At 38.7% G+C, this 16,908-nt stretch overlaps 1 protein-coding gene across 1 annotated transcript in view; it reads left to right on the plus strand.

Annotated features, from left to right (window-relative positions):
- MPP7 (MAGUK p55 scaffold protein 7) overlaps positions 1-16,908 on the plus strand; it is a 216,549-nt gene that overhangs the window by 126,492 nt on the left and 73,149 nt on the right. Inside the window, exons 4-5 of the mRNA XM_070472173.1 lie at positions 9,397-9,474; positions 11,787-11,867. Coding sequence (XP_070328274.1) covers positions 9,397-9,474; positions 11,787-11,867 — 159 coding nt within the window. The remainder of the gene's footprint in view (positions 1-9,396; positions 9,475-11,786; positions 11,868-16,908) is intronic.

A 16,908-nucleotide genomic window follows, 5' to 3' on the forward strand; every position in this document is an offset into this window, starting at 1 on the left:
GGACAGATGGGACAGTAGCCATGGTCGATGCTTATATTTCAACCTCCTCTACAGCTCTCGACAGATACATTTCTAATCGTTGGATATTTTCTTAGACTGTGGACTTAACTGGCTTCCCAGGTGGCTTCCAACAGCTAGTGGTAAAGGACACGCCTGCCATTGCAGGAGACATAAGAGATGGGGGTTTGATCCCTGGGTTGGGAAGATCCCCTGGAGAAGGGCATGGCAACTCACTCCAGTATTATTGCCTGGAGAATCTCATGGACAGAGAAGCCTGTCAGGCTACAGTCCATAAGATTGCAAAGAGTTGGACATGACTGAAGTGACAGCATGCACGTGGACTTAACACTTTTTCTTCAGCTCTGGGCACTAGACATCAGTTTGGAGGCAAGAAGGAAAAGAAATCACATCATCCCTTTAAACTGTGATCTTAGATTGTTACTGGCTAGCTGGGATTTCAAGATTCATAGATCCCTTTATCATGAATAATAACAACTTTAGAGCTTCTGTTTTATGAGAGGTATTGGACTAGGAGCGAAGGATATAGTAGGAACTCTAGGGACATTGCCCTTAGTTTATGGATTTCATTATCTCATGGGGACAGGTGTGAGCCGATAGAGAAATTGTCAGCGAATCTGAAATCTGGTAAGGGTGATGATTAAAAAAAGGGGGGACTATCAGGACAGATAATGGGGAGGTGCTAACTTGAGTGGGTGGGACCATCAGGGACTGTGTTTTTGTATAAGTGAGATTTGAGCTGAGACCCAAAGCTGTGTGTGGGCACCCACATAGCTCAGCAGCATAGCAGGCAGAGTGAATGCCCTGATGGAGGAGGAGGCCCGGGGGGTGAAGCACTGGCTTAAGTCCCTGTGGCTGGCGCTTGTTGAGGGCACAGCTCCAGCTGAAAGCAGGTAGGGGCCGGGCCATGCAGGAACCCAGCTACCTTGAATTTCAAGGTGCGTTGGCAGCCTACCCTTGATCTCAAGTGCAGTGTCAAAGCATAGACAGATCTGGGTAAGGAAGTGACAACTAATTTATGATTGCTGGGTGTTTCTACTGTGAGTGAAGTCTGGATTCTAACACTCGTTTTCCATATAGTCACATTGGAATGTACTGCACTCTCTTTACCAGATCCTAGCTCATCTCAAAACTATGTGTTTCCTCATCAACTTCAACAGAACTTGGGGTTGTGGGCAAAGGGTCTTTAAACTCCCATAGGGAGATGAGAGTCAATCCTGGTGGCTAGTTTGGTGTGGTCTCTGAAGTAATTCTGCTGGCGACTGTCCTCTTTCAAGAACCCTTCCATCTAGCAGTTACTCTTTTCTGTGTGAAGAGTTTGTCCTTTCTTCTCCCCAAAGACAGGACTTTCTCTTTTGGGAACAGGGCATCTAGGGTGATGCCTGCTTTACACAGGTCCTTTTTTCACATGGGGACAAATGTGCCTATCTACATTTTCCATCACAGACCACATTCTGCCAGGAAATCCCATGGCTCTTGTGCTCTCTCCACCATTTGCTACTTGCTGTGGTCAGATTTAACGTCTGCCTTTTCTGTGTTCACTCGGGCTTTCTTAACCCTGTGGCCACTGCCTTCATTCAAGTCCATTTATTCTTTTACTTTGTTTTTGAAGACCTGTTGGGATGGGGGATGGCATTTAATCAGAAACGTGTATTTTCTACTTGCACCGAAGTGGTAATTTTACTTCGATGTTTTATCTTTAAGCATTAACTGTGTCTTATGTGTGTGTGATGTGATATTGTCAAGGAGAAACTAGTGTGTCCTCTCCTTGGAATGTTAGTGGAGGTCTGAGGAAATCAGGACATACACTGTCATCTTGGGGGGTATTTCCTATTTTCTAGAGACAGCATGAAGCTCTTTTAATGGTACTTTACTTTTCACAATAGCCTACGTCATAGGTTTTAGGGCTTCCCAGGTGCTCAGTGGTAACTAATCCACCTGCAATGCAGGAAACCCAGGTTTGATCCCTGGAGAAGGAAATGGCAAGCCACTCCCGTTTTCTTGCCTAGGGAAATCCCATGGACAGAGGAGCCTGGTGGGCTGCAGTCCGTGGGGTCACAAAGAGTTGGACACAACTTTGCCACTAAACAACAACAATAGTAGGTGCTACAGGTACTATCATTATGCTATTCTGAAGGCTGGAAGGCCAGGATCAATGCTGCAGCAGATTTGAGGTCTGGTGAGGGCCTGCTTCCTGGATCGTAAACATCCCTCATTTTGTTCTGTGTCCTCCCCTGTGGACTGGGGAAGGAGGGGGAGGGACCCTCTGGGGTCTCTTTTACTAGAGCACTAACCTGTTTCAGGGGATCTCTGCTCTGCTCACCTGATCACCCCCTATAGACCCACCTCCTGGTAACATCACATTAGGGGAATAAGTGGCAACATATGAAACATGAAGACTTTCTTTTAGAGCTGTAATGACAGTGCTTTCATGTTAACATGTAAACTCCAAGTAAGCCTAGAACATAATTATTGCTACTTGTACACTGAGACCTGTCCCGGTTCCATGACCTTACATTACCCCATCTGCCATTCACGATACCATCTTCCATCTCTCTGATGAACATTTAGCAGTTCCTGGCTTTTCAATTATTATTGAAATAACAGATCTTTTTTTAATGGCAAATCTGATCATTTCACTATGAGGGGAAGAATGAACGAGGTATGTACAAATATTGGATGGTTTATATACTTCTGGAATGAATAACTCAAGTTCAGTTTTTGTTGAATCACTAACACATTCCAAAGACACTTTAATGCCCTGGCTACTCCCTCTAGAATATTGTTCTGGGAACTAAAGGAATCCGATCTGCCGACAAAGTTCTGGGAAGTAATTTCAAATAGAAGCACTACATAGTCAACCAAAATCAAGTTTGTTGCTTTTTATAATTTATCTTAAGCCTAAAAACTTTTTTTGGTATTTACAACCACTTTATCACATGTCCCTTATAAGAATCTGTGTAGCAATGTTGCCAGCATCCTGGCCTGAATTGCAGGCAGAGTAGCAGGGGCTCCCCTCTCCCCCTTCTGTCTGTGTCCCAGGAATGGTTACAGGCTTAAAGTTCTGTGTTTCAGCTGTGCTTGTAAGCACAAGCATACTCATAAACTCATGTCACAGAGAACAACAGTCTGAAGACAAACATAAGGATCTCTTCTTCAGCCATCAAAAAGTTAATTCAAATTAAATGAACTATTCTTTTCAACTTAAAAACAAACCATTAAGATCAGGTTGAAACACTGACCAAAATGGATCTCACTGGCCAAATGAACCTAATTACTCATGAAAGTTCAAATATAAAGGTACCTAGAATCTCCTCCTGGAAGCAAAAAGTGCTTTTTTCCCCTCACTTTTCTAATAATATTGCACAAGGCAACCAGATGCTACCTTATTAGATGCCAGAATTAATTTATATTACTGACCCAGTCTTGTAATTCTTACCCAGAAGTTCTTCGAAGTTCTGGGTAAGAATTGCAAGCTTTTAAAAAATACATTATTGAGCTTGTAAGAAAGAAAGGAAAATCACTTGTTTTAGAAATGAGGTGGAAACTGAATGCTCTGCAGGTAACTGGCTGTTGAGCTTCTGTTGTGTCTGTGATGAGGGGAATGGCCAGAGGTGGGGTCGGGGGCCACTGTCTTGACGTTCGGGCTGCAGGAAATATTGAGAAACAGAGAAAATTGTTACTCTGTTAGTGAATGGGCAGGGGAGGAAAATTCGGAGTCCCTTTCTAGGGAGAGGGTGAGGAATCTGATCTGTCTCTTCTTGGGATTAGGTAGGAACAGAAGAAAGTCTAGTTTAAGAATTATAACCATGAGTTGGTTGGTCCATGACTTGGGGTTTGAGTTTTTTACCTACAAAACCCAAGAGCCCTGGACTGTGAAGTTAAGCAGAGGGGGCTAGTGATGGTTCTACATCACCTATCAGAAGCAAATAAAAAATATTTCTGTAAAGGTATACCTTTTACCTAGGACTCCCTTGTATAACACCCAACTGAAGACTTCTGACAATCCTCAATTACAGAGCATTTGAGAATACAGTTTATCTTCAGCATCTAGTCAGCAGACACCACCAACAGCAAGATTAAAACCTAAGCACTCTATATAATCAATGTCGTATAACCTATAAAATAAGGACATTTAAAGTGATATTAGTCATAAAAGAAGGCCTCTATCATAATAACTTGTGGTAGGAAAAGAGAACAGAAAGATCTGTCAAATTATTTGAACTATAGAAATAAAAAGTATAGTCATTAAAAAAAAAAATCACTCAAAAAACTCTGTGTCTAGGTTCATCGGAGATTAGACAAGGCTTAAGAGAGCAAAGTAAAAGGGAAGTTAGATCACAGGAAAACTCCCAGGATGCAGAGAGAGAATGAAATTAAGACATACCTACTTGGTTCTTCTTTGATTATAGGCTCCAAAAACCTTTGTATAAGAATAAAGGGTTAAGAAGTTTGGTCTTACTAAATATTGAGAGTGTGGATCAAAAGTACAAACACCAAATAAGAAATGATAACAAGAGTAAAACTATGGAGTAAATTCAAATACTTCTAAGAGACTCTTGTGTGAGTGACTTCAGATAATTTTTTTTAAAGCCAGACAAAAATGGGTAACTTTCTAGAGAATAGTATTTTCTGCACCTACTAGGACACATAGAAACATCTAATTGGAGAAATTACGATTAACAAAGCAGAGGAAATAAAATGCCAGAATACCAGAGTCAGCTGGTTTCTCAGGGGAGCATCATCAAATATTTAAGAAAGCTATCACTCCACTGGTATTTAGATGCTTCCAGAGCACATAAAGGGAGAAAGCTTCCATAGTTTCAAAATAATCAAATAAGTGTAGCATTGATATCAAAGACCCAGAAGGGACCAAAATAAGTACCAGTATTAGTTATGAATATTGATGCAGAAATTCTAAATAAAGTATTGGTCAGTGGAATTCTCCACTGATTAAAAGAACAATATATTGTAACACATGAAGTTCATGGTGGGAATACAGGGATGGGTTGGTGTTTGGAAACCTCTAATGAGAACGCAGATTAATTGGTCAGATAGGAAAAACAGTATGTATATACTATGAAACATTTTGTGGATTTGAGCATTCATTTTCTAAAAATACTCTTAAAAATGTAGAGCGTGTAGATACTGATTTCACAAGATAGTGTCTATGGCACTGGAAAGCCAAAGTTTATCACCTTAAAAGCAAGAATAAAACAAGCATTCAACTCTCATCAGTTTTATAACATTTTTTTTTTTTTTTTAATCTGGAGGTGTCAGCCAAGAAAATCAGCCCTAAGAGGGAGACGAGGCATGTGAGACTCAGAGGAGGATGTGCAGTTAGCACCGCCTCTGCTCTTTGTTGTTTTCTTGTTTTCTTAGTTTTAAATTCACAACTTCTCTTCCTCATCCCTTTTTTTCCTCTTGAGCTAAAGTTTTTTTTTTTTTTTTCCCCTTTTGGAGAAAGATTAAATTATTAGTTTTAAAAGAGGGTCTCAGCCATTAGAATACTTTCATTTTAAAAAATGTTTGCACAATATTATGTGTAATTCTTGGCTGTCATTGTGACCAGTGGGTCTTCTTTTAAAACCAAATTCCCTCCTCTCTGTGTTTTGAATAAAGGAGGGGGATAAGGGTGTGTGTGCACACATGTGCATGCATGTAGTGTCTGTATGCAAACACGTGCCACTTTTGGATGAGTACTATGATTGAACACAGCAGAGATTCAAACTACCGTGTAGTTCTTTTCGGTGCTTTTTAGTACTCATAATAGAAGGCAAGGAAAGGATTTTACAGCTTTGATTTATTTACTGTCTTTCAGATAACCTCGGTTGTATATGGCAGTTTACCTCTACATGTCACTGAGACGTTATTTAAAACAAATGATTGCATCGAGACTAGTCAGGCTTTATTTATTGAAGCTTATTTAAGGAAGTTTCTACTGTACATGTACCAAAGTGAGAATATTGGCACCAGATTTCCTTATAAACATTGAACATTTATTTTCAAGATGTGAATGTAAATAAAGGTACTTAGAGCTTTCCTATTAGACTTAGTTACATCTAGAAATTATTTTTATTTTAAATGACTTCTGTTTAGAAACGTAATTATAGAAAACAAGCCCTTATGAGCACTATTTAATGGAGCATAAATGTTTATATGTTTTGAATTGTCCTTTTTTCTTAATAGTGTATTGTAAACATTTTAACACATGCCATTCCTTTTTAAATAATTTTTTAAAAAATAATTGCATATATTTTTATTGTATGAAATTAATGGAACCAAAGTTTCCTCTTCTCTCCAGACAGTTTTTTTTAACCCCTAGCTTCTTTCTATCTTCAGTTTCTTCCATTTTTGCTCTCTTATTCTTCAAGGGAGAAAAACGAAGTACACTTTTATTATGCAGTTGAATCTGCAAAAGTAAATGTCTAATTAAAATAAATGAGATTTTGCAGATTTGGTGATCTGTTGTATTTAGTAAGGGATGTTGTTTGTCTTATTGCTAAAAGACATCTTGGATTATTTATCTGTCTTTTGGATTCCAGAATGTTACCCCTTAGGGGAACGTGCCAAACTATATATCAGCGTGAACTTTTCTGGGGCATTACAGAGTGAGTTAATATAAAGTGATGCTATGTTATCTAATATAAAAGCCACTAGTCACAGGAATTTTTAAATGAAAATTAAAAGTTCAGTTCCTCAGGTCCACAGGCCGTGCTCAGTCTAGGAACCCCATGGCTAGTGGCTCAGCTACTGGGCAGGCAGGGCAGGTCCAGCCTCAGAATGTTTCTTTGTGAACCTTGGGGTCACGTCTGTACATTTTACCTGTTTGTGTATTAGAGTTTTTACATCAGTTTGGTTTTAAAGTTTTGTTCCTAGTATACTGGGCTTCCCTAGGGGCTCAGTGGTAAAGAATCTGCCTGCAATGGAGGAGATGTCGGTTTGATCCCTGTAGAAGAAAATGGCAACTCATTCCAGTATTCTTATTTGGGAAATCCCATGGACAGAGAAGCTTCAATCCATGGGGTTGCAAAGAGTGACCACGACTGAGCTACTGAATAACAGCAATTATAAATACTAGTAAAAAAACAGAATTTCACTATGTTTGGAGGCAGTGAACAGTTCAAAATTATTTAGAGTAATTTTTACTTTGTTAACCAACTTAATTTTTAAAATTATGTATTGAAGTAGCATACATTTGAACAGAGAGTTTCCAGTATCTGGAAATTCTAGGAGAACATTTAAAATATTGCTAGTATAATACAGAGTCCAGGGATGGGCAGGGAAGGATGGACTCTTAACACCCTTGGGTGAGGATCTAGAGAGGATGGTGTAGGAAGAGGAAGCTGTTTTTAAAGACACTCAGAAGAAGCAGATTAAATGGAGAAATAAAGCATTTATTTGGGGCATGTAATTTTAGGTTATAGTTATAGTGGTTTGATAAATTTAGAAAAATGAGCAACCAGAAGAAAGGAAAAACCAAGGGGAGGGGTGGATGGGAACTGTCAGTCATCCTGTTGTCATTGGCAATAGCCATTGTGATTTGTCACCTCTCTATCCAGCCTCCTTTCTGTCATATTCACTCAGCTGTGAATGAGGTCAGTGGAGAATGTAGATGAGATGTTAGTCTGAGACAGACTAGTGGAGTGATTAAGTGCTCTGATGCTGAGCCAGATGGCCTGAGTTTTAAATCCCAGCTCCTCCATTTACTATTTGTGGGACCACAGCCAGTCATTTAACTGTGTATCTGTTTATCTCTAAGACGGTGCTGTCTACCTTTCAGTGTTCTTGTGAGGGTCATGGAATTAAAATCTACTAAACGCATTGAAGCCCGTATTATTAAGAGTACTAATGACTAGTCTGAGGTATTACAGGCATACAGTGAAAGCCTGATTTGGATAAGCCTTGGGGGTTTATTGTTGTAGGAAGGCAGGATGCTTGAACAGGTAACTGCAATACAGTTAGATGAGTTTTGTGAGCAAGGAAATTTAGGATTCTATGATAGTATCTGTTTAAGTGACCTAATTCTTGATAATTATTTAAGCAAAATTAGTTTAACTTTTAGGATGGTTGGTTTTTATTTTAAAGTATACTTTAATAGTTTCTTCAAATAAACTATTACTTGTTTCATAGCTTGTATTCTCTAAAATTTATTTATTTTCATAATATGATAAAAGTTGCAAGTTTCCAAGATGTTAAATAAGAACGTTACCTTGATCATTCTGGTAATATCATAAGTGTCAAAACTCTTTCCCTGATGCTCTGCATTGCGGTTGCCAACAAGGTAAGAGAATCCTCTCTTAGCAATAGCATCTGGCTAATCAAAATAAAATCTGTCTTCCAGACTTTTTACGAGAGTTTGCTTAGTTTCAAGCATAATTAAGAAAGTGTTTTACTTGATACCTATTAAAAACAGGAAATCATGAGATACAACCATTTTTCATATATAAGTGGGGGAGCAATCATCTCAAATGTAAATACAAAGAGGCTAAAGTATATTTTCAAGCATAAAAATGTAAAGGCACTCATGTAAGATCTGAAATAGATTACACTTAGGTGCCGAGAGTTATACATTTGTCAAAGCACCTTTCGTTTCTTAACATCTTTCTGCTTGTGTTTTTTAATTTATTTTTTATTAACTATCATTCTAGATTTTTTTTAAAGGAACTCAGTTTGTCTTATAATGCATGAAAATATATTCTTTTGTGTTCCTGGGGTAATGGTGATGGGAAATGAAGAATAAAATTATCCTGTATTAAGAGAATTTTACTGGTTTTCCAAAATGAAAAACTGAAGCTGAATAGTTATGAGAGATGTCTCTAGTTATGAGAAATCCCTTTGTTTTGTAGAAGTTTGAATGGGTGCAGGGGAAAAAAAAAGGAGTGAAGGAGCATTGTGCTGGGTGAGATGTCCTCCTGAAGGGCTGGCCCTTCGTCTGCATGTCACCTGGTTCTTCGTTCTGGGCCGTTATTACACACCAACTGTCAGGATGTGGCTGCCAGTTTCTTGCTTTGCTTTTATCATAATTTATGTTTTTAGCAGGAATATAACCTACGACCACTGCTCAAAGTATTGAAGCAATTATGTTTTAGAAATTAAAGATTTTATAAAACTAATGGTTATTTGGGGGGAACAAAGATTTCATTTTCGCATGAGTTCTGTGTCGCGATGATCCCACCCCCCAGTTTGACTTCATGTTACAAACATGGAAGTGTTGTACTAGATGAGTTATGCACACCTATTGTCATCTGTGGGTTTATAGAAACATGTTTGTCTCAAATGTTCAGTAGACCAGTTTCTATTGAAATGATCAGAATGTGTAAATGTCTCAGGTGGTTCGCTAGCAGGTGAACTTACATTCGTTTGCCTTTCTTCCAGATTCATGAGAAACTTCACTACTACGAGAAGCAGAACCCCGTGCCCATCCTCCAGGGCGCGGCAGCCTTGGCCGATGATGTAAGTGTCCCTTCCCAGCTCAGGGGGACTGGTCCTCCGCGGCCCCCTGGGGCAGGACTCATCCTAGTGCAGACAGATGCATGTGCTCTGGGACTGAAAACTGAAAGAAGATGCAGATGCCTCTACAAGGCCTGAGTTTACCACTGAGTTTACATGACACTAGGCTGGTTTTCCTTCACTTTCCTATCTTAAAGATTTTGCATGGAGCTGCCCTCTGGTCCTGCTTTGGTAACTACAGGATAGAAATTTTAGGCTGTGCCTCTGTGGAGAGAGATGCTATCAGCTGTCAGTGTCTGAGAACGTCCCAGGCAAGAGAAATGCTTTGGAGAAATAGAGACAAATGAGATGGCTCTATTGCTGACAGTCCTGAAAACGACAGATGCTAGCATAGGAATGAGGCGGATGAAATGCATAAAAAGACAGGGTTGTTTTTAAAATGGATTATAAAGCATGGTAATGATTTATGGATGTGAGACCTTTCCAAATTACCTTCATAACCAAAAAATAAATTTGAGCTGCAGTTGGCATTGATGGAGTAGTTAATTTCCTGTAGCTATAATTTTATTTTAAATGTGGGACAGGGAACTAACTTGCTGTTTCTTACTGTTAACTTTCGGACTCAGATGAATTGAGCACAGACCTGGATAAACTGGAGGGGACACTTAAGCTGGACAAGAAGCACATGTGGTGTGGAAGCTGGTTTTAGTGACACCTTTCAGCCTGCTGTTTTTTAATGTTTTAAATGACTATGATAAAACAAACTATAGATTGGTTTAGTAAGAGATTAGAGCTATAAGTATAATAATTAAAAAAACAAAAACTAACCATCTTCAGAGGTTGATTTTCTTTGTTAGTACCGTGTATTCTAGTTTAGAAAATAAAGCTTGTATAGTGAATCTCCAAGTTGTGTATTTTCTATTTAGTTCCCAAACATTTTTTTCTTCCATTTGTAGCTACAAAGATTACAAAGATGTTGCAATATACATGTTTTGTGAAGAAGCTTACCTCTGCGTTGCAGAACCTAAACACTTGATACTTGGGAAAACCAGTTTTAAAACATTTACTGTTGAGGGTTTGGGGAACTATTTATTTATAAAACAATGTAATTGAGGCCCGATCATGTTACAACATATTGCACTATTTTTCAAATAGAGATTTTTGTGTAAATACAATCTTAGCATTTTGTAATTCATTTCAGAAGTGTATTTAAATGTTTAAAAGTGCAAAAAGCCCTTTGTGTCTTTTTGTAAATTAAAAAGTTTGTAAAATTGTTACCTTGAAAAAGGAAAAGTACCTTTTGAAATATATTCAGTGAATATATCAATTTTATCTGGTTTTATTTTCTGTGTATAATTTATTATTACACCCCTCATTTAGAGAAAAGTCCTTTCCAGAGATAAGAACAATTTTTTAGCTTGCTGGAAACTATAGGGACAAATGGAAATTTGATGCAGTGTTTTGAGAAGGGTTTTTAAATGAAAATATATGTACATATTTTGCATTCTGTGCTGCATTTTTGTATTTTGAATGTTTTTTTTTTCCTATTTGAATCTTGCTTTTCTTCTTATGAAAATGTTATGATCCTTCTTAGAGCCTAAGATTGCATAGATATTTTGATTAAAAATGCCCTCTTAATGAAGAATACCAGCTAGGGTCCAAGCTCTGCTCCTTTCTCTAGCTGGAAGCGGCCAATGGGAATTTATAATCTTGGTCAGAGAACAGTCAGGATTTGTAGGACCAGCATAGTTGTCAAGCTATTATAAGTCACTTTATGATTAACCTATTTTATATGTAACAGACTGTGTAGGTAAACATAATAAAAGTTTCAGATCATTTGCTCTTTTAGGGGCATTCTCGTTCTTTTTACCCCAGCTCTAAACAGCAAGCTACTGTGGGTTTTTGGAAACCCTGTAGATTTCACCACCTCATTCAGAAGTTCTTTTCTCTGTTTTTTTTTTTCCTTTTTTTCTCTTTACGGTGTCAACGCTTGATCCAGTCCTTTTTACAAGTGGTCCTTTGTCTGCATGCAAAGGACCATTTTGCAGATGAAGTGCTGGGGTTTGCCCTCATTGCAATAAATCAGAAAGGGATCTGGCTGATAGGATTTCTTGAGTTGTACTCAGCAAGAGCCGGGTCTGAAAGCAGGGCTACTAAGAGCCTCAAAAGAAGAGCAGTGATTGATAGTCTGTTTTCTTTCTTGCTGACTTGAGCTTAATCACTGGAAAGTAGCAAGATAGCTTCTCAGTTGTCACAGGTGGAGCACACCCTGTTCTCACTAACTGTTCTTCATGTTGATGTGATCTCCCATGCAGCTGGCGGAGGAGCTTCAGAACAAGCCATTAAACAGTGAGATCAGAGAGCTGTTGAAGCTACTGTCAAAACCCAATGTGAAGGTGAGGACGTGTGACGCCTGTAATAAATATCTCCAAAAAGGGCCACTTTCTGGGACTTCAGATGAATTTTGTTTCAACCATCAATTTTCAAGTAAATGTGTTTTTGAATAGTGCGCAGTATTTTAATCACTTTAATCCCGTTAAGGAAGAAGAGTTGAGTTTTTGATGATGATGTTGTGACAATCTATAAAATACTTAAATTGGGAGGCTCATATGATTTGGAAAACAGAATGGAGCTTCAAGGTCATTTTTCTTTTAAATGAAGTTTAGAGTACAGGATACAGAACCTATTAAGTGATTTTGTGTAGGTTTGTTTTACTTGGCTAGTTAATGGTGTGCCAGTGTGTTTGACAACAATATCTATTTCTCTATGGGACCTTGTCAGCATTCTTCTTCCTCCTCCAGCTTCCTCTCCATTTTCTGCGCCCTCCTCTACCAATTTGTGTTTTAATGCATCCTGCTATTTTACAGAGCAAAGCAGTTTTCCAGTAAAATATTGGTAGATCCATCTTAATTCTCCCCACCATTTTTGGTACAAGTTTATCACTTATTTTTCCTCCAGCTGTGATTGGTCAACATAACCTATACGTTTTGGACTTGATAACTAATGTACTTGTATGTGAAATATTGTTCAGGGGTCAGAATAACATATAGATAGGTAATTACATAATTAAAGTGATCAGGTATCTCGTATTTCTGTTAAGCATTTCTAGACTGTTGAATGAAAATGTCCACCCAAATGCAAAAACTGATGATTTCTACCTTTTTTGAAAAATCTCCTTTGCAGCGGTGCTATATATGGTCTTAAGCTGATATTCAAAGAAAGTATTAAATAATACATAAAGTGAGAACATGTATGGCCTATGATTTCTCAACCATATAAGCAAATATAAAGCATATGAATGTATATCTGTAAAGGGTAAATGAACTATGATCAGTGATGTGAGATGAATTGGCTGGTGCAGAGAAGCATTTATTTCTAGAAGAAGAAAGATCCTATTACTGTAGAATGGTTGCCTGATATTGAAGACAGAGTACACAGAAAGTGAAGAGCTTAGGGGAGATTCTTGAATGCTTTGAAAAGTTCTTCACTGGGCCCTTCCATGTTCTGTACATGGAAAGTTGATATTAATCAGAGCATAGGGAGAGTAGCCTTGAGGTGCTTGGTAAGCTCCTTTTTGAGAGTATTATCTTGGTTTGAATTTTAGAAACTAAAGAGGAATGTTTCTGACCCCCAGCAAACAAAACATGGAATAACTAGTAATTAGGATGGATGGAACTGGAGAAGGAAATGGCAACCCACTCCAGTACTCTTGCTTGGAGAATCCCATGGACCTAGGAGCCTGGTGCAGGCTACTGTCTGTCCATGGGGTCGCAAAGAGTCAGACACGACTGAGCGATTTCACTTCCCTTCACTTCACTGGATGGAAACTGGCATTTGGCTGGAGAGAGGGGTGTTGGATCTCAGTTGATTATGAGGTAATAGAAGATGTGTGTATATTAGTGTCTGCCCCAGGTTCCTAGATAGTTTCCCGAGTGATGAGAGCACTAGGAGTGTCTGTTGTACTTACATATGTCTCTGACCCAGTTCCTGGAACAGGTCTCCTGAAAATCTTGTAACGTTCTTTTTTTTTTTTAACCTTGTAACTTTCTAAGTGATAAGGGCAATAGGAACATCTCTTGTTCTAATGAGGTGACTCTGGGTCGGCTCCTACCTGGAGGCTGGTCACCAGCAAGACCACACCAGGATTAGAAGCTTAGAATTTTCACCCTTACTCTCTCACCAATTATGTTTTAGAAATTAAAGATTTTATAAAGTGAATGGTTATTTGGCGGGGGAACAAAGCTTTCATTTTCACATGAGTTCTAAGTGATGATTATCCCACTCCCCAGTTTGACTTCATGTTACAAACATGGAAGCATCATAATAGACGAATTGATTATGCCTACATAAGAAAGTCCCACAAAAGCCCCAAAGTGTAATGTCCAGAGAACTTCCAGGCTCAGGACACATCCATGTACCAGGAGGGGGATGCACCCAGTGCCATGGGGCAGAAACTCCTACCCTCCCCTGTGTATCTCTTCATCTGGCTGTTCATCTATGTCTTTTTATTGTAGCCTTTAATAAACTGGTAAATGTAAGTGCTTCCCTGAATCCTGTGACCTGCCAGAGCAAATTGTTCAAACCCATGGAGGGGGTTATTGGAACCTCGGATCTACAGTGGGTTGACCAGAAGCACAGGTGGCCACCTGAAGTGGTGACCTGGTGCTCTCTCCCAGAGGATGAACTCAGAACTGGGTTGAATTGTAGGACCCCAGTTGGCGTCATGGAAAATGCGTGGTGTTGAGAAAACCCCACACACATTTGGTAATGAGAGTTTTGCTTTGTGTGAGCAAAAAGGGAGGCACACAGGAGGAAAGGAAACAAACCCCAGGAGGAAGAGAAATGTGGGTTTTCTTCCCTTCATGATGGTATCATGCAACACCTTTGGATGAAACTTTATAATCGAGTGCTTAAACTTTGTTATGGCAAAAATACCTCAGATGAATGATTTTGTCTATGTTCACATTTATATAACAGAGTGGCTAAAGAATGGGTGAGAAGTCAGCATGAAAGGTGTGTATTCACCTTTCATGTAGGAAAATAGCATGTAGAAAACAGGAAACGTTGCAGACCCATGATGGTACAGTCAATAGTGACAATTTCTAGTTTACCAGTCTTGAGAAGAAAATATTTTTCTTTGCAGTTTTCCCTAACATTTAATATTACTTTCCTTGAAATCATTTCTACTAACCACTGTCATGCTGAATCTCTCTTTTGAAGGTAATTACTTTAAGAGGTATAGTTCCCAAATAAGTTTTAAGCTATTTCAAAATACAATCAAATACTTTTTGTCTTGGGAACAAATGAAAATATTTGCTTTTTTTTCTTTTTTCTAAGAGCAAAACAAGGCGCAGTAGAATATAACATGTGTACATGAATAGTGAGTGAAAGTTGCTCAGTTGGGTCTGACTCTTTGAGATCCCATGGACTGTAGCCAACCAGGCTTCTCTGTCCATGGAATTCTTCGGTAAGAATATGGAAATAGGTTGCCATTTCCTTCTCTAATTAGGGGAGACAGGGGAGCTAATTATTTACTCTTTGAAGATTGCTCTTCCAGTTAAAATATTTAATTCACAATACTGAAAGGAAACCTGAAGTGCACCTCCTAAGTCATAATGATTTTTTAAAAACAAGCATTCATGTATACAACAAAGTATAGAGCCCACGATAAAATGATAATATGTGATTTCTATAGATCTGCCAATTCATTTTTGAAAAGCGTTAAACTTTCTTCAGTAATTTGTAAATGTCAGCAGAGTCGGATCTTTGTTCATTTATTCTTATATAAATTCAGTGCCCACTCTGTGCAGTCCCCATAGATACACCTTGAGGAAGATACATGAACGCATATGAAGAATAGTGAAGGTGATAGGAGAAATAGTGGGTAAAAAGAGGGCACACCCAGAAATAGTGTGGAGCACGTAGGGATGGAGACAGGGTTGAAGAATACCTTGCAGAGGATATGGTCCATACTAGGTGACAGCCGGAGACTGAGTGTGAGGTGACCAAGAGTCAGGAATCAGTCAGGAGTGGGAGGCGAAGAGAGAAAGGTTTCAGTACAGTGACTAATATGTGAAGTCCCACAAAGAAAATAATTTGTCAAGTTCGAGGGTATAAAGCAGACTTTGTGTGGCTGATCAACAGCTTGTAAAAAAGGGAAGGGCAGGAGCTGGACAGCAGTGCCTGTGAGTCAGGGCTGGACATCCTGGTTTGCCCAGGACAGTCTGGTTTTTGCCAGACTGGTTCCAGTGTTATTAACAGCCTCCTTTTAATTTTACTTCTTTCCTTATTTAGATGATATATTCTATGGACTTTCTAATTATGGGCTTATTCAAAAGTTTGAATTTCATTCTAGGAGCAGTGGAAAGTCATTGGAGGGGTTTGAATAAATGACATCATCAGTCTTGAGTGTAGTATGCACAGCAGTTCCCTGGGGTGGAGGGGTGGTGGCAGGATGAGAGGAATGGGTCCGAAATGGAGGAAGCCAAGGTGGGAGCCTGTAGAAATAATTAGGGTGATACCTGATTGTGGTCCTAACAAAGAATGTGAAGGATGGAGGCAAGGGAGTGGGGGATGGGTGGAATTGGATGTAGCTTCAATACAAGGTGTTGGGACAGCTGCTTAATTATTTAAGGAAAATAAGAAAGAGGCCTACTAAAATGAAATCCAAATGTATTAAAGATGGAAGTATAAAAACTGAACCATAATCATGGGATAGAAGAAGAGCATTTGCAGCTTCAGGGACAGTTGGACACACACACACACACACGAAAAGGTTTAAAAAAATTCATACATGAGGTTGGAAGAAATAACATCTTTATAAATGATTGATGATATTGCCTTTAATAAGATATGCTGGTTTATTTGTTGTTGTTCAGTTGCTAAGTCATTTCCAACTCTGCGACCCCATGGACTGCAGCACACCAGGCTCCTCTGTCCTCCACTGGCTCCTAGAGTTTGCTCAGAGTGGTGTCCCTTGATTTGGTGATGCTGTCTAACCATCTCATCCTCTGCTGCTCCCTTCTCCTTTTGCCTTCAGCCTTTCCCAGCATTAGGGTCTTTTTCTAGTGAGTTGGCTCTTTGCGTCAGGTGGCCAAAGTATTGGAGCTTCAGTAACAGTCTTTCCAATAGTCTACTACTTTGACTTTAGTTTTTACCTTTAACAAAGTGACTTGATAAAACTTTAAGAAATAAACAGAAAGCAATTTTGGATAATACATAATTGTGATTTGAATTTAAATTAGAAAATAGAAATCTCTATCTGTTGCTTTCCTAGTGAAGACCATTCATATGCTTAGTGACTTTTTATTTCTTCTGTAAATCATGTGTTCATATACTTTTAGAGATAGTTCATCTTAACTGACTGCGTTACCTTTCATTCCTTTTTGTATACAAAAATATTACATATACATTTCCCAACATTATTAATAGAGTAAT

This window comes from Odocoileus virginianus, chromosome 9, assembly GCF_023699985.2.
Source record: "Odocoileus virginianus isolate 20LAN1187 ecotype Illinois chromosome 9, Ovbor_1.2, whole genome shotgun sequence".
Lineage (NCBI taxonomy): Eukaryota > Metazoa > Chordata > Mammalia > Artiodactyla > Cervidae > Odocoileus > Odocoileus virginianus.